The 23,112-nt window shown below is 37.4% G+C and overlaps 1 protein-coding gene and 1 pseudogene across 1 annotated transcript in view; one reads left to right on the top strand and one right to left on the bottom strand.

Annotated features, from left to right (window-relative positions):
- kcnt2b (potassium sodium-activated channel subfamily T member 2b) overlaps positions 1-22,486 on the top strand; it is a 92,785-nt gene extending 70,299 nt beyond the window's left edge. Inside the window, exons 14-29 of the mRNA XM_067372140.1 lie at positions 5,756-5,864; positions 9,500-9,652; positions 9,738-9,979; positions 11,326-11,364; positions 11,434-11,611; positions 11,890-11,995; positions 12,069-12,241; positions 12,655-12,726; positions 14,327-14,461; positions 14,539-14,650; positions 14,747-14,848; positions 16,890-16,973; positions 17,107-17,235; positions 17,823-18,174; positions 19,269-19,353; positions 22,346-22,486. Coding sequence (XP_067228241.1) covers positions 5,756-5,864; positions 9,500-9,652; positions 9,738-9,979; positions 11,326-11,364; positions 11,434-11,611; positions 11,890-11,995; positions 12,069-12,241; positions 12,655-12,726; positions 14,327-14,461; positions 14,539-14,650; positions 14,747-14,848; positions 16,890-16,973; positions 17,107-17,235; positions 17,823-18,174; positions 19,269-19,353; positions 22,346-22,463 — 2,189 coding nt within the window. The 3' untranslated portion in view covers positions 22,464-22,486. The remainder of the gene's footprint in view (positions 1-5,755; positions 5,865-9,499; positions 9,653-9,737; positions 9,980-11,325; positions 11,365-11,433; positions 11,612-11,889; positions 11,996-12,068; positions 12,242-12,654; positions 12,727-14,326; positions 14,462-14,538; positions 14,651-14,746; positions 14,849-16,889; positions 16,974-17,106; positions 17,236-17,822; positions 18,175-19,268; positions 19,354-22,345) is intronic.
- On the bottom strand, positions 20,424-20,540 carry LOC137018214 (5S ribosomal RNA; annotated as a pseudogene).
- Positions 22,487-23,112: the final 626 nt, after the last annotated feature.

Here is a 23,112-nt window from a genome sequence, read left to right as displayed (position 1 = left end):
TTGACTTTTGCTGCGTTAATTGATTTCCTTTTCCTCTCTGTGGGCATGTTTGGAAATAGCAACCGGCCGCTTCCAGTTATGCGTATCTACTGTATATCAACAGCCAGGTCATTCATAAATTTAACCAGTATGCAGCTTTAATTAATGCTAATGGCAGAGAAGTAGCACTGTTGATACCGTTTTGGGGTTCACAGAATGAGCACAATCCCTCACTGCTGCGCTCCTCCAACGGGGACAAAACCAGCTTTAGAGAAAAAAGGAATCTAGAAACACAATTATCACAGTGCTCTTGCCTGCTGTGCTGCGTCCCCGCTTCGGTCGAGGTCAGTGTGTGCTTTCTGAGGTTGCTGCAAATGAGGCAGTTAGTGGAGGAGAAGATGAAGTGGTCGAACAGAAAGGACCTGTATGAGGAGGAACCGAGGTCTTTAATTCACCGTTTGATCTTTATGAGTGAATGTGCATCTTCAAGTGCTTCCTGCAGTACTCCAGCCTGACCTGGAGAATGATTCAAAGAACAAGCCCTATTTAGTTATTTATTTATGAAGTTACAATGATGGAAAGAAGAAGATATTGTTTAAATAATAACAGACCAAACAAAAAAAAAATACAAGCCTTATTAATGACTGATTAAAGTGTAAACTTGCCAAATTTCACCCCACTTTATATTGCTACAGCGTCGTTAGTATATGTAAATGAACAGTGTTCACTCTTTCTCTGTTATCTGGACCGAGAAATTCATGTTTATTTGTCAGCAAACGTCTGCCGGATAACACACGAAATTGTCTCGATTATGTTCAGTTAGTTTCACTTTCATGGGCTTTAGTTTGTTTATCATCTGTTTCCTGTTTCTTTTGTTCTAGTTTTCCCACCAGTCATCTGTTACCATGTTCATTTAATTATCACAGCTGATCTTTATTGAGTTTGTTATCACTGAGTAATTAAGTTTCTCATTTCCTTTCTGTCTGGTATCGTTGGTGTTTGATATTCACTCGTTCTCGAGTTATTTACTTTTTTACTATTTTGAAACTCTTAACCTGCCTTCGTCTTCATCATCTTTGGAGTTTAGATGTGACAGAAATGCAGCTCCAGGTGTAAGCCGCCAAGTCTATTACTTAAAGCAGCTGAGGGATGCTAGATGGTGCTTGTTAAAGGATTAGTCCACTTTCAAATAAAATTTTCCTAGAAATTTCCTAAAATTTCCTTCATCCAAGATGTTCATGTCTTTCTTTCGTCAGTCGAAAATAAATTAAGGTTTTTGATGAAAACATTCCAGGATTATTCTCCTTATAGTGGATTTCAATGGCCTCCAAATGGTTGAAGGTCAAAATTACAGTTTCAGTGCAGCCTCAAAGGGCTTTAAATGATGCCAGACGAGGAATAAGGGTCTTATCTAGAGAAACGATCGGTCATTTAAAAAAAAAAAAAAAAAAACTGTATATGGTTTATATAAACAGATGATCTCCTTACACATGCTTCCGCTTTCCGTATTTTTCATAAAGCTTACGCTGTATGTCCTATGCCTTCCTTATTCTACTTACAGAACGAACGCAGCACCAGTACTGTTTTTTCCGTAAGTAGAATAGAGAAGGAGTAGGACATACAGCGTGAGCTTTTTGAAAAAATACAGAAGTGCGGAAGCACGTGCAAGGTGAACATTTGTTTATATAAAGTTTATACAGTTGTATTTTTTTCGAAAATGATCGATCGTTTCGCTAGATAGGACCCTTATTCCTCGTCTGGTATCGTTTAAAGCCCTTTGAAGCTGCACTGAAACTGTCATTTTGACCTTCAACCGTTTGAAGGCCATTGAAGTCCACTATATGGAGAAAAATCCTGGAATGTTTTCATCAAAAACCTTCATTTCTTTTCGACCGATGAAAGAAAAACATGAACATCTTGGATGACATGGGGGTGAATAAATTATCAGGAAAATTTTATTTAAAAGTTGACTAATCCTTTAATGGACGCACATGCCCGGGTTATCATTCACTGCAATGTCCTCACACAAGTTAATATGTTCACAGTCGTAGATGTATTTTAATATGACTAGACTTAAAGGGTTAGTTCACCCAAAAATAAAAATTCTGTCATTAATTACTCACCCTCATGTCGTTCCACACCCGTAAGACCTTTTGACGTTCCTAAAACACTTTATTTGTGCTCATTCAGTTTGAAATGTTGACTACAAACACAGGTTTTTTCAGATTTTCCATCACTGTGTTTGTTCCCTCCATTTTTGCGATTCTTCGCAGCCTTTAGCCACTGCCTACAAAAATGCGTTGGATCCTTCACTGGAAACCAAAAGTAACTCACTTCCGCTAAACGCACCCGGGAATAATACAAGTCGACACCATTATGACTAAAAGTTTGCTAAGGAGTATTTCCTACTCAAGCAAGGCAGTATCTGATAAGCGTATCCATAGAAGTCTGGTAGGAGTGGCCTTGGACGGCAACATGCACAGTGGATAATGGGTGTTTTTATGGGTGTTTTCCTACCTATTTGGCAAAAGAGAAGACAACAGCCTTTTTTCTTCAGTCAAGTAGTACCGATTTAAAAAATGTTTTAACACTAATTTAACACTAACACTTTTAACACTTTTAACACTAATAATAAATAAAAATAAAAGAATCATAGCAGAACAAATAAGTAGAATTTGCACATGGGGGTTAAATAGGTGGCATAAATAAAAATGAGTTGTATATATTGCACTTAGTAGAACTGTTTGCAATATGTGCAATTCATATTTATGCGGCCTATTTAACCCCCATGAGCAAAATATAAAGAAAATCTTTAATTATTTATCTATTTTAGAAATGACAATAACAAACAGTAAATACTTAGAAATAGACAAAGCATTGTTTATTAAAACAATATTATGTCAATAACATTAGAAAACAATAACAAAAATGTTGACAGAAGCAGAAGATAAAAACACAAAACAGAAAATAAACAACAAATAGACAAAACTATGTCTAGCAAAACAATATAATGTGAATAATAACACTTTAACAAAACAAAATAAAAAATAAACCTTTTTTTATTTATTTATAGAAAATACTATAAAGATCAATGAATACAAAAAATAAAACAATGTCTAGCAAAACTAAACAACAAAATTAATTAAAAATCACTTTGTTTTATGTTAGGCAGAAACACAATAAAAACACAAAACAATAATTAAACATTAAATAGGCATAAAACAATGCATGTAAAACCATAAAAAAGATAGGCCTACTACAAAAACAAAAAAAAAGTCTAGTCAAATAACACTTTAATTTTAGCTTCAAAGTTGAAATTTTGCTAAACTCTTCAGAGAACAATCAGTCCTACTCCTGATTCTCCTCATTTCACAATGTTACCTTCAATTCTTCTTCGTGCCTCTGCCTACGCATTTCTCTGAATTGACACTGGTTATTCAAACAACTGGAGCATTCTTCTATCCTTGGGCAAGTAGCATGTTTGAATAGATGTCAATACAATCCAGCTATGGTTGTGTGCAGGTTTTTCTGGCCTGTTGTATAAAAGACTGTTCCTATCAAAAACGGCAGCGCACATTCCACATTGTTTGTGCAACACTAAAAGTGGCTTGTAATTTCTCAAATCCATTCTGAGAGAAAACATAACATTGTACATAATAAATCCCGGCCATACACGGTTAACTCATCCACCCTAATAAAGCAATAATGACTCTGCCACTTCCCTCTCAATTAGACAAAACAAAGAGAAGCAGAAAACAACAGGATGGGGAAACTGTCTGAACTCCTATCGTTTATTTCCGATCACAAGCCTGCCGTGAGAGGAACACAGGTTTTTTAATAAGCTACCTAGCCTAGAGGTGATGTCTATGTCCTCTGATGAACAAAAAGAAAGAAAGAAAAAAACTCCAAAGCAACCAAAAATAGACCAAAGGAAAAAGGACAGAGAGAGTGCAAAAGAGACAATCCTCAGAGGAGCAACAAGTCCTTTGTCTTTTTTGTTTGTTTGCTTTGAGAGTTTTTTTTCCCCCATTATATTTTGTCTTCGGTCCAAGCCTGCATTGAATTGAATTAAATGGTATAAAAGTAGCCAAAATGAACAACTGGAGTCAATGTTTTCCCCAATGCTAATGTGATTTTATTGACTCATTTTCCTAATTAGCAAAATTAGTAAATGTGTTTTCACTCACAGCTAACAAGCCACATGAAAATTGTGCTCCATCCGCGAGACAGTCATTAGTGCCATGCCTGCTATTTTTCCTCCGGATGAATGCATCATTTTTTTTTTTTTCCAACACTACTATATATACACTTAAGTATTCAAAAATATCCTCTTTTGCCCTGTATTTTTTTCTAAGCTGTCTTTCAGTGTTTTTTCCTGGTACTTTTGCTGGCATTTAAATGGCAGTGGAGGTCTTAACCTGATGTGTGCTCTCTCATCTGTGTTGATGGTGTTTAAGGGGGCAGCTGTTTTGAGCAGGGGAGTTAAAGGAGCATGAGATCTCAGACGTCGCCTTATTTCACACTCTGTTAATGGCATCGTGAGGCTCTGACCCCTGAGATATGTGTCTTTGAAATCAATTGCAGGGAATTGAGATGTGCAAATGGGTTAGCAATACAAATCAGAAGGAATGAGAGTTTCAATTAATGTTATGGCAGGATTGCCTTTCTGTACATTATATTAGCAGGGTTCCCATGGTCAGATACTAAAACAGTTTGATTTGATTTACAGGCTTGGTAAAGTCAATGAAATTTATATATTATCATAAAAATAAATACAAAAATTGGGGTCCTTTTTTTTGGTTGAAAGAATACTTTTATTCAAGCTAGGAATTTTTTTCAAAAAAATTTGCATCATAGTTTTCAGGATCTTCTTTTTTTTTTTTTTTTCCAATAAGAAGACATGAACATAAACTAAAATGTAAACACATTTACCGAATAAATTTCTCGATGTGCTACAACAATCTCTGACTTTGCCTCAACAGTGGCTGTGATTGGATAACTGGACTAACCAGCAGACCAACTGCATCAGCATCTCAGATGGTAGTTTGATCATTCTGAAAAATGAGAATGATTTGGTTTAATTCCCTCCCAGAAGTGTCTCACATGATTGCATTCCCAAACACCAGCATCTGAACACAAGATAACATGACAGCATTTGGTCTGCGCACTCTGAGACGCAAGTCATTTATGATGTAGGAAAAAAGAGCCTCAGTGGCTTTCCCAATTGCAGCAACTTGCATTTTTATTACTGATATTTTGTGCCAATTTCCCAGTAAGTGACGATTTGGCTCTCTTCAACACAAGATGGAAATGCTGCTTTATTTGCAAATGTTTTATGCAAAATTCAGCTTTGATCATAAGTATGAATAAATTACAATAGAAAACATTTTAAATTGTTATATTTGTTTTTTCACAATATTACTGTTTTTATCAAATAAATGAAAGAGATTTCTTTCAGAAAAATCTTACTGGCCCTAAAATTTTGAATGATAATGTACAGTGGTTTTGATTATGATCTTTATGATTGACTTTAAAAAATGCAATTAAAAAAAACTGAATCTAGAAAATTTTGCCCCATAGACACCGATCGTGCATTACACAATTTTTACTTGTTTATACAAACGGAGTTCGGAGGGAAGAATTAAATTATTTTCTCTGGTAACCAATACAATGTCAATAGAGCTTAGATTATATTGAACATTCCTTCATAATGAAAATGCATTTCTTGACACAAAAATCTAATAATTAATATTTCTCCTGTGTGTTTATTTTGCAGACCATGTGGTTTGTGAGGAAGAGTTTAAGTACGCCATGTTGGCCCTCAACTGTGTGTGTCCTGCCACTTCCACCCTGATCACTTTATTGATTCACTCCTCCAGAGGACAGTGAGTATAAATCGTCCCTCTCATACTTACTTCTAGTAGCCAGACTTTTGACTACAGCATTAAATCTAGTCAGATTGTAGCTTGTGAAATGAAGGTACGGTCACATTTACCATTGCTCAGTGAAATTTTGCTGGCAAAATCCAGTAATTTAAATATGAATCTGTGCGATTTGAGTTGTGCATGAGGGTTAAAGATTTTCCCACACAGATTTCGCTCATTTTCAAGTTGGTCATGAGAATTTGCTGCATTGAACAACAGATAGCTGCTTGGTTTTGTAGAAGACTTTCCCGTACCCACCTGACTTCAGTTAAACCAAGTGTCCTCGACACCTGCAGTATTATCCTCAGGTGACTCCCACTCTGACCGCGTTTGTTGACGCCTAAGTGTAGCTACTCTGACCACATAAAATGCCTAAGAATTATACTTACCTGACTGCATCAGAACCCTGCCTAAGAGTCTCACTTTGAGTCGAATGACGTCTGTCCCTTTTGAACACTATCACTTGGGAAAAAGGTCTCTAGTGTTCTCTAACTCGCTGCACAGCAAAACCCAGACAGACTCCAGCAGATGCCCTTGAATGCTTTAATCTCTGAATGTTCTCATAACATTCAGAGAATCTCACCAGCAAAGAAGAATACAGCAGATTTTATAGGATTCAGGTACATCAAAATAACAGGGAAACAACACAGAACACCAAAATAAGAGTACATAACTGTGACAGTAGTCCCCCCTCCTAGAAGGTGCATCTTTGAGCCGTAACTAATAATCCAACAGTAGAGGGAAGGGTGCTTTGGAGGAGGGCACGGAGCCAGGATAGAGGTCAGGAGGAGCCGGTAGAGAGAGATATCACGGCAGAGCCGACGGCTGGAGGAGCCAGGGTGTAGCTTTGGTTGAAGGTCCGGGTGGAATTTGGGGACTGACTGACTGAGGATGAGCCGAAAGTGATGGAGACCCAGGCTGAGCTGAGAGGCTGATACACCAGGGCAACATCCATGGCCCGGAAGCCCAAGGTGGAGGCACCAGCTTGTGGGACTGAGTCGGAGACAGGGGCTCGGCAGACCGGGGTGACGACAGTGGGAGTGAGGCTCACAGGGAAGCCGGAGGTAAGAAGAAGCCCAGTGGACCCGGAAGTCCATGGCGGAGGCAGAGTGACAACTGACTGAGGCTAGAGGGATGGAGGAGTCTTAGGGCTGAAGGACCATGGTAGAGCCACAGGGAGTGCAGAGCCGGGTGGAGCCAACGGCCTGACAGGCCGAGGAGGAGTTCATGGGCCTGGAGGACTGAGGTGTAGCTGGGGAATCTGGATCATCGTGCTGAGCTGGTGATCAGAAAGCCCGAGGCGAAGCCGAAGAGCTGCAAGGAGTTAGCAGTGGGGGCAGAGTCGAGGAGCTGGATGACATCAGTGGAGCCGGCTGATCCAGGGGACTGGACGGAACCAGCAAAGGAGATGGGACCAGGAAGTCGGGCGGGAAAGAAGGTCTCCAGACAGGACTGGAGCATCCAGACAGCCATACGGGACCAGCTGGAAAGATATCGAATCGAGGCTGGGGACTCAGAAGGGAACTGGATCCACGGACCACAGTTCGATAAGGCAGTGGTCCGCTCCTGGCTCTGGGGTGGACTGGGCAGCACACCTCGACTCCGGGAAGACCCAGGTGGCGGGCTGTAGTGCGTGGTCTGTGGTAGACGTGGACTCAGGCTTCTTCTCTGCCTCGCAAATGGTGATAAGGGAACCGCTGTGCAGCAACACCCAACCCTGGTACTCCGCCAAAGTCCTCCATTCACGGAGGAGGAGAGGCAGTGCTGGTAATTCCTTTTCACCAGGAATATTTTGATCCAGGAAATTGTTAGAAGAACACAAGGAAATATTGCATTACATACAGACAATAACAGACAGAGGACTGAACTGAACAGGGAGTAAATCAGAAACCCAGGAAACCGAAACAGCAGGGAAACAGGAACTAAGGGAAACAAAATAGAACATCAAAATAACCATGGTCCATAATTATCGTTTAATTTTTTTATTTTTAGACTCCGCCCACAAAACACATCACTGTTTACAAACATCAAAAAACGCACTTCGCTACACTATTTATGCCTGCAAAATTTTGCTGACAGTTCGCTAATGTGATCACACCTTTAGACAGGAAGAGATCTTTTGACTAACATTGAAAGTGACCAACCACATTTGTGTGCATTTTAATCTGCAATAATATGTATTTTTGAGGGTGATACGTCAATAAAAATGTCTCTGTCTGATTCTCTGTCAAAAGACATTGGTGGCATTTATGATGTAGAATGAATGTGAATTTGCTCTTTTGAATATATTTACACAAAGATGATGCCTGAAATAGAACACAACTGCAGATCATGTGCTTATGCTGCTTCACAGATTTCTCTGCATCCGTGAGATGAAGGGTGAATGTACAGAGTTCTCATTCACTGAACCATCAGCTTGTGTTTAACTGTTGCATTTTTTATTATCAGAACAGCATCTTCAGAGGCCTTCAAGCAGCGAGCCGGTGCCTTCCAGCCACTCAACAGGTCAGACCTGCCGACTGTAAAATATTGACGCATACACATCGATACACACAGCAGCAAAGATCCCATAAACTGTGAATTTATCTCTGTGTCATTCATCCTTGTTTCTTCACCTCCTCCATCTTAGCACTCCTCCACTCCCTCTGGTTCTCACCTCCCCTACATCTTCCCAGCCATTCGCAAGGATGTCAAAAACACATCAAGCAGTTTTTATTTTCTCTGCCCATCTGTAAGATAGTGTTTTCCCAAGCTGAACTGCAAGCTGTGAAAAACATTTAAAGGACATTTCAAAGGATGAGTTCACTTAAATATATTAAATTTTGTCTTCTTTATTCACACACTCATGGGTGATGTCCTTTATTTTGTGGCGCACAATGAAAGAAATTTTGAAGCACGTCCTTACTGCTCTTTCCATACAACTAAACTGGGCAGTGATTTATGCCGTCAATCTCCAAATTAGACAAAAAAGTACATGAGAGAACATCAATATAACTACACAAATATGTACTGCATTATATTAATTAAATGCAGGTACTTACAGTACTATAGTTTTAAAGTAGGGTTAGATTTTAAACCACTCAATTCATATGACTACTTTCACAAACTCTTTATGATCTTTTTGAAGTGTTAAATTTTTTAAACAAAAATCTCTCAGGTTTATTAAAATGTCCTCCTTTGTGTTTCAAAGATGAATAAAAATCTTATGAAAGTCAACATGAAGATGAGTAAATGACAACATTTTCATATTTGAGTGAACTATCTTTTAAATAGTTGGGAATATATATATTTGGAAGATAGTTGGGAATATATATGAAGAGTTCAGATGCAAAAGCCTCTAAATGCCATCTGAAATTTTCTTCTAAAATGAGCATTTTTATCAAGCTTGTATGTTTATGTTTAGTTAATTAACTTTAATGGCAATGAAAATGACCTATTAATTGACATTAAAGTGAAATTATTGAACCTAAACATACAAGCTTGATAAAAATGCTCATTTTAGAAGAAAATTTCAGATGGCATTTAGAGGCTTTTGCATCTGAACTCTTCATATGTAAAACCATTTTGAAAAGATCATCAATGTCTATCTGTCACAGGGAAGGTGGTGCTGGCTCCGTCGACCAATGGCAGCTCACCTACAGGCGCTGTGCGGCCAATGAGGTGCACCACATCCGGCTGGAAGAGAGCAAATTTTTTGGAGAATATCAGGGAAAGAGCTTCACCTTTGCCTCCTTTCACGCACATAAGAAGTAAGCCTTTGGATTAAGCTCCAGTGAATCAGTTTGTTTAAATTCAAGTATGTGCACACAATAACACTGTTAACCATTGTGGCAGATACGGGGTGTGTCTGATCGGGGTGCGCAGGATGGACACAGCCAACATCCTCTTGAACCCCGGACCCTGCCACATCATGGGTGCCTCCGACACCTGTTTCTACATCAACATCTCCAAAGAGGAGAACTCAGCCTTTGTCAGGGGCCACAGAGAGCCAGTGAGGGGCGAATCCAGAGGGGTCCCGCAGACAATCTACCATGGGCTCACTCGCCTACCAGTGCACAGCATTATAGCCAGCATGGGTTAGTTTGTTAACTCAAATCTTTAAGATTTATATATATATATGTAAAAGATTTATATATATATATATATATATATATATATATATATATATATATATATATATATATATATATATATATATATATATATATATATATATATGTATTATTACACAGACATGTGTATGGAAATGGAAATCATATTCATCCTATCTATTTTCTAAATGCATGTTATAGATCTATGTTAATGATTCATCCATGCATGTGTTTAATTTTTTGGATTTATTTTGACCTCGTAATATTTCATCAAAATGTCGTAACTGGATCTTCTAGACTTCTCTGTGGTGAACTATGCAGGACTTCTACTTTTTTTCTTTTTTCCATAATCCGTTTCACTCAGATGAACGTCACAATATGGACAAAAAGATCTTTCACAACTTCAGTTTCCTCATGACTTTAATAATTCATTTATTCAAATTGGATCTGAACTATAAATAATTAAAATCCAAAGTTCCAAAGTTTAAAATATTTTTTATTTTATCCACTTAAGTCTTAGTACTTTAATGTTTTTTTTCTTCTTCTTCTTCTTCTTCTTCTTCTTCTTCTTCTTCTTCTTCTGCAGTAGTAGTAGTTTATTACATTATGTTACTGTGCAATAGTATAGTAGTTATATATCTTAAATGAGTGTGATCTTGGTTATCATGATTAATAATATTGATCAGGCAATAAATTTCATTGTATGAAAACGTTCTGAAGATATAAATTATAGTATGTCTGTCTGAATCAAGCCATTATGTATTAGTATAATGTCATGTATTCTGTGCTGCTCACAGTTCAGTAAATTCATTAACTTTTAATATTTTACTGTGGATATGAGATGGATGTGTGCCTACATATAGACAGAAAAAGAGAAACATGCTTTGACTATTGACAAACAATTGACTACAGTTTCATAGGTTTTTCAGCTAACAAAATGTCTCATTTTAGTACAATATCACCATCTAGTGAAAAGCACTGGAACTCATGAATCATCTGTTGTCTCTTGGCCTTCAGTGGTTTGATTAAAGGTACTTTAAGAGATTGGAGCCGATCTGCTAATTTCCACCATTTTTTCAACTACACACTTGGAGCCGATCTGCTAATTTCCACCATTTTTTCAGCTTTCCAAAACTCCATCCTCCTGAGCAAGTAATTACATTTTCATGAAATATTACCAAGACCAACATTTTTTTATTATTCAGAATAATTGCACTGATGAATCATGAACAGTAAGACTAGAAATGTGCATTAATAAAGCAAATCCAGTCGGTTTAGATTTCATGTAGTCTTTAACCTCTAACTCGTGAATCTCTTTCGTCCTGTAACAGGCACGGTAGCCATAGACCTTCAGGACTCGAGTGACAGCAGTCCAGAGGGCACGGGCCCAGCGGCTCTGGGCAGTGGGACTGTAAATAGGACCGGGTCCAGGACAGAAGGGGGTGGCTGTAACACTCTAGCGCTACCCGCCATGGGTGGCTCAGCGGAGGAGAGGAGGCACAGCATCGCCCCTGTCCTGGAGGTGGTCGACAGGGTGCACAGCCCCACGTTTGACCTGCTGGGGGACCAATCAGAGGATGAGGGAGGAGAGGAGGGGAAGGAGGAAGAGGGGGAAGAGCAGAAAGGCCCGTGGTGGGGAGCACACTGCGAGTGAGTATTCAACACTCAACATCTCGCGACCAATTCGTATGTATTTTATGAGGTGGCTAATTTGTACAAATTCATATGATTTGTCTAAACACCAGTGACCGGTTTTTTGTATGAATTTGGCAACTCATAAAATAAGTACGATTTAGCAAAAAGAGATTTTTTTTCAATAATGTTATGATCCCAAACATTCGAATGGTAGAGTTGATGTTTGTATGAGCTGTTTGTGCACTTGATTTCCCACACAGATGGGTTAAAGGCTACCCACTAAACTCTCCATACATCGGCAGCTCTCCCGCCCTCTGCCACCTTCTGCAAGAGAAAATGCCATTTTGCTGTCTGCGCCTGGATAAGGCGAGTGTCTGGCTTTCTCCAAATCATTTGTATCACACAGTTCACAGATCCTAACAGCAAATTGCTTTCTCAGGCTTGTCATCATATGCCCTATGAGGATGCTCGTTCGTACGGCTTTAAAAACAAACTGATCATCGTGTCTGCAGAAAGTGCTGGAAACGGCCTCTATAACTTCATAGTTCCGCTGCGGGCGTATTACCGGCCCAGGAAGGAGCTCAACCCCATTGTTTTGCTACTGGAGAATGTGTGAGTGTCTTAAAAACAGTAACACTAAGAAATGCTCAAGCCTTTAGATATCATCCATCCCTTGTTTTTCACAGCACTGATCACCTTGCTGTATTTATTATAACATAATCATTGTTTCTCCTGTAACAGAAAACTAATGTGGGGAGATTCATTGTCATATAATTCAATCAAATGTAATAAAACTCTGAGTCATCTTGTTTTTTTCCTGATTGGATGTACACTGGAGAGCAGCTGCAGGCTGGATTTGATTATTTAGATGCCCTGGAGCAGGGCGAAGCTGTGTTATTTTTATAGACATTGGGTCAGTTTTGTAAAATACTTGGAAAGTGACATCAGAGACATTTGTAATTCAGTTTCCATGTTTTTTTGCACCACCTCAGATTCTCAACATCTCCCTCTGTGCTTTTTGCTAGACCTGAGGCAGACTTCTTGGAGGCCATCTGCTGGTTTCCCATGGTCTATTACACAGTGGGCTCCATCGACAAGTAAGAGAAGCTTTACCTCATATTCACATATGTATTGTGCAACGTTTAGTTATGGTTACTGAATATGAGTGCTGACAGAATGTCAGTCTGTGGCTGTGCATTAGTGAAGGGTATATTTTTAGTGACACTTTCTGTAGGTTACATCAGTTACTCATCAGTAGGTGGTGACAAGTGCCTTCATGCGTCATTAAAGCATTAATTTAGCCAACTCATTCAAATAAACTGATTCATTCAGGAAAGAAACAAGTGGTAGCCTTCATTAGTAGGTCATTAAAACATTAATTCAGCCAATTCGTTCAAACACAAAGTTTCATTCAGAAACATAATGACTGTATTCATGTGTGAATCATTAAATAATTAATTCAACCGATTTGTTCAAGCACACTTATTCCTTCTGGAACAAACAAGTGACTGTCTTCATGAGTGAGTCATTGAATCATTCTCTCAACTGATTCAGTCAGTTCATTCAGGAACAAACAAGTGACTGTCTTTATGAGTGAGTCATTGAATCATTCTCTCAACTGATTCATTCAAATACAATGATTAATTTAGAAACAAACAAGTGACTTTTTTCTGAAAGGGTTAGTTCACCCAAAAATGAAAATTCAGTCATTAATTACTCACCCTCATGTCGTTCCACACCCATAAGACCTTCATTCATCTTCGGAACACAAATTAAGATATTTTTGTTAAAATCTGATGGCTCAGTAAGGCCTGCATCGCTAACAATAGCCCAGAAAGCTTCTAAAAACATATTTAAAACAGTTAATGTGACTACAGTGGTTCAACCTTAATATTACAAAGTGACGAGAAGACTTTTTTTGTGTCAAAAATAACAAAATATTTATTCAACAATATCTAGTGATGGGCGATTTCAAAACACTTCTTCATGAAGCTTCAAAGCTTTATGAGGGTGAATAATTAATGACATAATTTTCATATTTGGGTGAACTAACCCTTTAAGATTGAGTTATTGAATAATTCACTCAACCATTTCATTCAAACCCACTGATTCATTCAGGAACAAACAAGTGACTAGGTGTGTTCGACTTGAAGCGGCGCTGTGTAGATCGATCGGTGTATAACATGAAAGTACTGCGAGAGCGATATTCAGTCTTTATGAGTGAGTCATTGAATCATTCACTCAACCTATTAATTCAAATACATTGAGAAACAACACTGCTGTGTGTTTTGCATCAAATGCCTACAACACTATGTGTTTACTGTGTAACTACATGTTATTCTGGAAAGTTCCCACATTTATTGCTAATGAGTTTGAGTTATGTTTAGGTTTTGGAATTAGGGTGAGGATTAGGTGTTACTGTTTTGGGTTAATGGTTGGGTTACAGATAGTGTAACTTCTACTGTTAATTAAGTGCAAGTACTTTAAATGTAATTACAAAGCACCAACATGTATCTTTATAATAAGTAAATTGTATCAAATGGTTAAGTACAAAGTAGTTAAGGCCACCTAATATAAAGTGTGATTAAAATACCTGTTCATCTGTTTGGGTTCTTTGGTTTCTTTCAGTTCTGTACAGCTAAAGTCTATCTGTTTGTGTCATTTTACTGATCTTGTCCCTGAACGCTATGTGTGTAGTTTGGATAGTCTTCTGCGTTGTGGCGTAACGTTTGCTGACACCATGGTTGTGGTGGACAAAGAGAGCTCCATGATCGCTGAGGAGGATTACATGGCTGATGCCAAGACCATAGTTAATGTTCAGACACTCTTCAGGTAGGTCCTTCCACATGTGTGTCTTTCTGCTTGATCCATTGGGGAACCTGACACTCTCTCCTCACTGTTTCTCAAAGGCTTTTTCCAGCTCTCAGTATCATAACTGAACTCACCCACCCAGCCAACATGCGCTTCATGCAGTTCAAAGTGAAAGACCACTATTCTCTAGCTCTTTCTAAACTGGAAAAGGTGAGACATAAATGCAATACAATATAAATTGCATTTATATTTTCTAAACAGTCCAAAATAACCTGATATCCCCTCTTATCTCCATTTGTGCTGTAGAAAGAGAGAGAGAGGGGCTCTAACCTGGTGTTCATGTTCAGATTACCGTTTGCAGCTGGGAAGGTGTTTAGTGTCAGTATGTTAGACACTCTGCTGTATCAGGTAACCATAAAGTGATCCTCCTAAGACTGAACTGCTGTATTTTTCTGTCTTTCATTATGATAATAAATAGTTTAAACCATAAAGGGGCATTCATTATGTGTGGAAAACCATGACAGAAATTGTCATCCTACTGGGGGAGTTTGATTCATGATATGATATGTTGTACACTGCTACAATTCATATACAAATGCATTTCTCTCTATTTCTTGTCAAATTACAGTCATATAATAAGCTGCCTTTTCACTATTTAAAGGTGCCCTAGAATTGAAAATTGAATTCACTTTGGCATAGTTAAATAATTAGAGTTCTGTACATGGAAATGACATACAGTGAGTCTCAAACACCATTGTTTCCTCCTTCTTATGTAAATTTGATTTGTGCAAAAGACCTCCGAAGAACAGGCGAATCTCAACATAACACTGACTGTTACGTAACAGTCGGGATCATTAATATGTACGCCCCCAACTTTTGCATATGCCAGCCCATGTCCAAGCAAGCAAGGACAACAGCAGAAAATGGCAGATGGAGCCATAATAACTGACATGATCCATAATATCATGATATTTTTAGTGATATTTGTAAATTGTCTTTCTAAATGTTTTGTTAGCATGTTGCTAATGTACTGTTAAATCTGGTTAAAGTTACCATCGTTTATTACTGTATTCACGGAGACCAGAGCCAGGTCGTTATTTTCATTATTAAATACTTGCAATCTGTATAATTCATAAACACAACTTCATTCTTTATAAATCTCTCCAACTGTGTGTAATGTTAGCTTTAGCCCCATTAACTTACTATCAAACTCATTCAGAATCAAATGTGAACATCCAAATAAATACCATACTTACATGATCTGATATGTTGCTTGACGAACACTTTGTAAAGATGCATTTCGAGGGTTATATTAGCTGTGTAAACTTTGTTTATGCAATGTATTACAGAGTTGCGAGCTTAGGGGTGGGGAGCGCAAGAATTTAAAGGGGACGCACGCTGAATCGGCGCATATTTAATGATGCCCCAAAATAGGCAGTTAAAAAAATTGAATGATTATAAATCTATGGGGAATTTTGAGCTGAAACTTCACAGACACATTCAGTGGACACCTTAGACTTATATTACATCTTGTGAAAAAGGGTTCTAAGGCACCTTTAAGACAAACATCAGGCCGAAGTAATTCAATGGAGCCATATACGTATGTGTAATTTTTGGGTCAGATTTAAGCTTTGTTGCCTTAAAATATTTAAACTTTTTTAACATGGTTGCAAGTTAAAAAATTATAATTTATTGTTTTAATTAAACCTTTTGAGTTTAAGGTCTGTTGACATAATAATTTAGATCATTACATCAACTTAATATTGTCTGTAATTTAAACTCAAATTTCTGTTAATTAGTGTTTTTAAAAAATTAAATTGTAGTAACCTGAAAATTGTACCAGTGACAACTAATATCTTACTTGTTCGTTAATTATACATGTTAAATAAGTTATGTTAGCATGTGCCATGATAGCTGTTGATTTGAACTGAAATAGATAAGATTAATTGGTTCCAGGGCTACAACTCTCATAGTTGGAGCGACTTAATTTGTGTTTATGTAACAAATTATTACGTTCCTCTAACTCAGTGTAGCTTGTTGGTTGAACATACAATAAATTCAGTTAAAAGCTCTAAAAAATTGATGCAAACTTTTTTGTTTTTGTTATTTTTTAGAGTGTATTTTGGTAAAATGCATTTTAATTCTATTAGAACTTTCGTCTGCATTTGACACAATCTCTCACAGTATTCTCTAATCACGACTCTCTGCTCTTGGTATCTCTGAAACTGCCCTATTCTGGTTTACTTCCTACCTGTCTGACTGTCAGCATTACATCTCTACAGGCTAAATCCACTACTGCCCGTGTCTCACGCGGTGTTCCCCAGGGTTCTGTTCTTGGGCCCTTAATTTTCATATTTGCACATATATTTGAAACACATATTTGCAGAGTCATTATGTCTGATTTAATCTTGTGTGTGTGTGTGTGTGTTTGTGTGTGTGTGTTTTTTAGTCCTTTGTGAAGGACTACATGATCTCCATCACCAGACTGCTGTTAGGTCTGGACTCCATGCCTGGATCTGGCTTCCTGTGTGCTGTGAGTGTCAGCGGCCCATCCCTTAATCCATAATGAGACTATCGCATATATCTAGACAATTATGCCAATAATGATGGTGGTTATAATGAAATTTAGGACATTTATGTTGATATTACCCTGATATACTTTGTAGATGAAGATCACAGAGGAGGATTTGTGGATTCGCACTTACGGCCGCCTCTACCAGAAGCTGTGCTCATCAACAGGAGACATTCCTATCGGCATCTACCGCACTGAAGCACATAAACTGCCTGTCTCAGAGGTACATTACCAGCCAAATTCAAATTTGATCAGAAATATATATAATTTAAAATGTGTAATCTATTCCTGTGAAGAAAGCTGATTTTTTAGCATAATATTCATTGTCACATGATCCTTCAGAAAACATTCTCATATGCTGATTTGTTGCTCAAGAAATGTTTATCATTATTATCAATGCTAAAAAACAGTTGTGTACTTTATGATTTTGTGGAAAACATGATACACTACCATTCAAATGTTTGGGCTAAGTAAAATGGGGAAAAAAGAAATTAATACTTTTATTCAGCAACATTTATAAAGTTACAAAATATTTTTATTTCAAATAAATGCTGTTCATTGAACTTTTTTTTTTTTTTATCAAAGAATCTAGAAAAAAATTTAATTAATAATAAAATATTAAGCAACAAAAACACTTATTTTAAATTCTAATAATATGTCACAATATTACTGTTTTTACCATATTTCTGATCAAATACTGTAAATGGTGAGCAAAAGGTACTTCTTTCAAAACCATTAAACAATTCCAAACTTTTGAGTACTTTTCAGTGTTTCTGTGGAGGATTGAGTCCATTGTGTGGCTTGTCTCAGTCTCAGGTGTCCATCACGGTGGAGGATTATGAGGATACGCGTGAGCCCCGTGAGCCTCTGCTCTGCCGCTCCGGTCTTCACCGTAACTCAACATCATCTGAACCGCCCTCCTCGTCCTCCTCCTCATCACAGGCTATGGACCACCCGCTCCTGAGGAGGAAGAGCATGCAGTGGGCGCGTCGATTGAGTCGTAAAGGTGGACGGAACTCCAGCGGAGCCAAGGGAGTTGGAAGCGCCGCGGAGCGCATCAGCCAGCAGAGACTCAACCTGTTCCGGCGCTCTGAGAGGCAGGAGCTCAACGCTTTGGTCCGCACACGCATGAAGCACTTGGGGCTCTCGCCATCTGGATTTAGTGAGTGTGCACACCGCTTCTTCATCACACTGGGTGATGTAATGTAGCTAAAAATATAATATTGCATATACTATCATTCTGGAACCATCATTTCAACCAAACAGCCATTAAAGCTGAATAGATTTTGAACTTTCTATTCATCAGCGTATCCTAAAAAAAAATTTCAGCAGCACAACCGCTTTCAACATTGATAATAATAAGAAATGTTTCGTAAGCAGGAAATCGTCTCGGGTTACTGATGTAACCCTTGTTCCCTGAGTAAGGGAACGAGACGTTATGTCAATGACGTGACGTAGCGTCGATAGTTCCCACGAAAGAGAACTGCTTTTTAAAATGATTTATGAATTTCTGTATTTTTACTCAAATGAAAGCAAGAGAGATCTTTCAGACCTTACACAGAGCTCTAATACAGACCTTTTAAATAGTAGCGTATAACAGTAAAGTGTAATAAATAAATAACAACAATAATTATTATATTACATAATATATAAAATTATGTTTTATATTAACGATAATATCAATGTCCTCTTGATGCACCAATGCACTAGATGCTTCTTTCGGGTCATTTTATGCTCAAAAAATACTTAGGCCTAAAATTAAGATTTAACATAAGAGTTTTAACATTAACTAATAAATTTAATGTGATGCATATTTGTCAGCAATATATATAAGAAAAAAATCATGACATGGTTTATTATTAACTGTTTACATATATTAGATTTAAATAATCATTTTCAAATGCATTTATTCAAATTTTCTAGAATCAGTCCCAGTCTATTAATTGTGAAAACAATGAAATGTATTCAGTTACAAAATATGAACATGTTGAAATATGGTACATGCAATATTCACTTAGTTAAAATGTATGATATAGAATTAGATTTATTGATGATAAATATAAGGCTGGTTATTGTTTATTTAAAGCGCATTCAGTTTATTAGTACTATTATAGAAGTCATACCTGTTTCATGTGCGTATGACTGACAAATATGCATCACATTAGGTTCATTAGTTTGCTTCTGTATGTTCATATTTGGTATCTTATGTTTGGACTTTGTGATTTATAGTCTTGTGTCCTGCTCTTCTTATGTCAGATGGGATGACGGACCAGGGCAACAGACTTTCCTATATTCTTATCAACCCTTCCCCTGACACACGCCTGGAGCTCCATGATGTCGTGTGAGTATGATGACTTCACAACGTAGCATTTTAAGGCTTACAAAATGAATATTTATAAATGGTAAAACTTACCTGTTACACTTTATTGTGATGGTCACCTTTAGACATTCTGTTGACTATAAGTAACATTGCAACTAACTATCATTAGAGTATTAGTTGAGTATTAGTAGACTGTTAGGGGTAGGGTTAGTAGAATATGAGGTTATTGGTTAGTAGAATAAGTTGACATGTAGTTACTTCTAGTCAGCAGAATGTCTGTTGGGGAAGCATCAAAATCAAGTGTAAGCAGATGTTAAGCAGTCAGTCTACTAATACTCTACTGATACTATAATGAGAGTTAGTTATAGTCAACAGAATGCAAAAATAAAGTGTTACCACCTTAACTCTATTGCATGTATCCTTTGTAGAGAATGTAAATCTCATAGTGCACTGAGAGAAATGTTGATCACAGTGCTAAAATAATTGCATTTGCAAGGTTGTCCTTATATATACACTCTAAAATGCTGCGTTTGTTGGGTTGAAAATGGACAAACCCAGTGATTGGAACCCAGTGTTAAACCCAGTGTTTTAACCTAGTGGTTGGGTAAAATGTTTGCCCAACCTGCCGAGTAGTTTTATTTAATAATAATAATAATAATAATAATCCTTACATTTTTATAGCGCTTTTCTGGGCACTCAAAGCGCTTTACATATTGAAGGGGGAATCTCCTCAACCACCACCAATGTGCAGCATCCACCTGGATGATGCGACGGCAGCCATATTGCGCCAGTACGCCCACCACACACCAGCTTATTGGTAGAGAGGAGACAGAGTGAGGAAGCCAATCAGTGTATAGGGATGATTAGGAGGCCAATGGGCAAGTTTGGCCAGGATGTCGGGGTTACACCCCTACTCTTTTCGAAGGACATCCTGGGATTTTTAATGACCACAGAGAGTCAGGACCTCGGTTTAACGTCTCATCCGAAGGACGGTGCTTTTTGTCAGTATAGTATCCCCATCACTATACTGGGGTGTTAGGACCCACACAGACCACAGGGTGAGCACCCCCTGCTGGCCTCACTAACACCTCTTCCAGCAGCAACCTAGTTTTCCCAGGAGGTCTCCCATCCAGGTACTAACCAGGCTCAGCCCTGCTTAGCTTCAGTGGGCAACCAGTCTTGGGCTACAGGGTGATATGGCTGCTGGCTCTACTATTGTTTAAAAATACTTTATTGCTTGCTTAAAATCAACCCAAATTATTAGGAAATTAACATTTGTGACCCTGGACCACGAAACCAGTCATAAGTCGGAATAGCCAACAAAACATTGTATGGGTCAAAATTATCGATTTTTGTTTTTAATGCAAGAACTCATTAGGATATTAAGTAAAGATCATGTTCCATGAAGATATTTTGTAAATTTTGTACCATAAATATATCAAAAATGTATTTTTGTGAGTGTTTTTTTGTGATATGTGTTGCTAAGGACTTCATTTGGACAACTTTAAAGATGATTTTCTCAATATTTATATATTTTTTTGTACTCTCAGATTCCAGATTTTCAAATAGTTGTATCTCGGTCAAATATTTTCCTATCTTAACAAACCATACATCAATGGAAAGCTTATTTATTCAGCTAAATGTTATGCCTGGTTTTTTGGTCCATGGTCACATTCATTAATATGTTTAATAAAAGAACAATCATTAAAAAGGTTAATGAATAATAATTGAAAAATAAACATTTATTACATAACTTATTAATAAATTTTCACCTTTTGATTATTATTGTAGCCTCTAGTAATTATGCGTCCGATTTTTAATTTCCAAACTATTTTGGGTTCATTTTAAGCCGGACATATTTTTAAACAATTGTTGAGTTAAAGGGTTAGTTCACCCAAAAATCAAAATTCTGTCATTTATTACTCACCCTCATGCCGTTCCACACCCGTAAGACCTTCGTTCATCTTCAGAACACAAATTAAGATATTTTAGTTGAAATCCGATGGCTCCGTGAGGCCTCCATAGGGACCAATGGACATTTCCTCTCTCAAGATCCATTAATGTACTAAAAACATATTTAAATCAGTTCATGTGAGTACAGTAGTTCAATATTAATATTATAATGCGACGAGAATATTTTTGGAGAAGCCAAAAGAACAAAATAACGACTTATTTAGTGATGGCCAATTTCAAAACACTGCTTCAGGAAGATTCAGAGCATAAATGAATCAGCGTAGCGAATCTGCTGTTTCAGCCGTTGGCACTTTGAGAATCTGAATCATGATTCGATACACTGATTCATTTATGCTCCGAAGCTTCTTGAAGCAGTTTTGAAATCGGCCATCACTAAATAAATCGTTTTTTGGGGGGTTTTTTGGTGCACAAAAATATTATCGTCGCTTTATAATATTAATATTGAACCACTGTACTCACATGAACTGATTTAAATGTGTTTTTAGTACCTTTATGGATCTTGAGAGAGGAAATGTCAATGCTCCCTATAAAGGCCTCACGGAGCCATCGGATTTCAACTAAAATATCTTAATTTGTGTTCTGAAGATTAACAAAGGTCTTACGGGTGTGGAACGGCATGAGGGTAAGTAATAAATGACAGAATTTTCATTTTTGGGTGAACTAACCCTTTTAATAAAACTACCCAGCATGTTGGGCAAACATTTAACCTAGCCGCTGGTTTAAAACAACCCAATCGCTGGGTTTATCCATTTTTTAACCCAACTTGTTTTTAACCCAGCATTTTTTAGAGTGTAAGCTTTATTTTTGTAATTTTTGCTAGTAATTTTGTAATTTTGCCTGCCACTAGTGTCGAGGAAATGACATACTTCACTTTTAAATCCAATTAAAAATTCTAATTAAAAATTAGCATAGTACCCAATATTTATGTACCCAATATTTTTATGCATATTAGATTGTTGTAGTCTGTTCAGGAAACACCCATTTGGCTGTTTGTGCAACAAAGCTTAACTCATCTCATTAACTGTGGTCATTCCTGCAGGTATTTGATCAGACCAGATCTTCTGTCACCAGTGCCTAACCAGGCCGGCACTCGCAAGCCTAGCGCAGGGCCAGCGGAGGGACACAGATTTGACACACAGGACAGCACTCATCTATGAACGCAATGACCACAGGCCACCAGCACAAGAATCACCTCCCGGCATAGATGCGGCATACTGATGTTTGTGCGTGTGTACAGTTGTGAGAGAGAGGAATACCTGTGCAGATGAGACTGTGAGCTGAATCTACACTGTAAAAAGTGATCTTGCTTTTCTTTGCCTTCACTCAACTTTCATGTCATCTAATCAATACAACTGAAATTGTTGAGAAAAAAACGATTTTTTTTAAGGTTTCGTTGAATTAACTAAAGGATGCATTTCACAAAAGGTCCTTGTCATATTTCATGCCAAAATTAAAAGAAAAGAAAAAAATGAGTACCGTCAAATGATTAATTGCGATTAATCGCATCCAAAAAAAAAGTTTGTGTTTACATAATATATGTGTGTGTACTGTGTATATTTATTATGTATATAGAAATACACACACATCCATGTGTATAAATATTATATTACATTATATTATATATTGCAAACTTTTATTTTGGATGCGATTAATCGTGATTAATCGTTTGACAGCACTAAAAAAATATGTATACTTTGCATAAACATGTTTTAGGACCACTTTTAGATGTTTTGAAAGACAATCAAACACATTTCCCCTCCCAAATAATCATTATTATAATATGTATGAACATTCAGCTTTTTATCC

This window comes from Chanodichthys erythropterus, chromosome 3 (genome assembly GCF_024489055.1).
Source record: "Chanodichthys erythropterus isolate Z2021 chromosome 3, ASM2448905v1, whole genome shotgun sequence".
In the NCBI taxonomy this organism is placed as follows: Eukaryota; Metazoa; Chordata; class Actinopteri; order Cypriniformes; family Xenocyprididae; genus Chanodichthys; species Chanodichthys erythropterus.
This window is presented reverse-complemented; position numbering and strand designations above follow the sequence as displayed.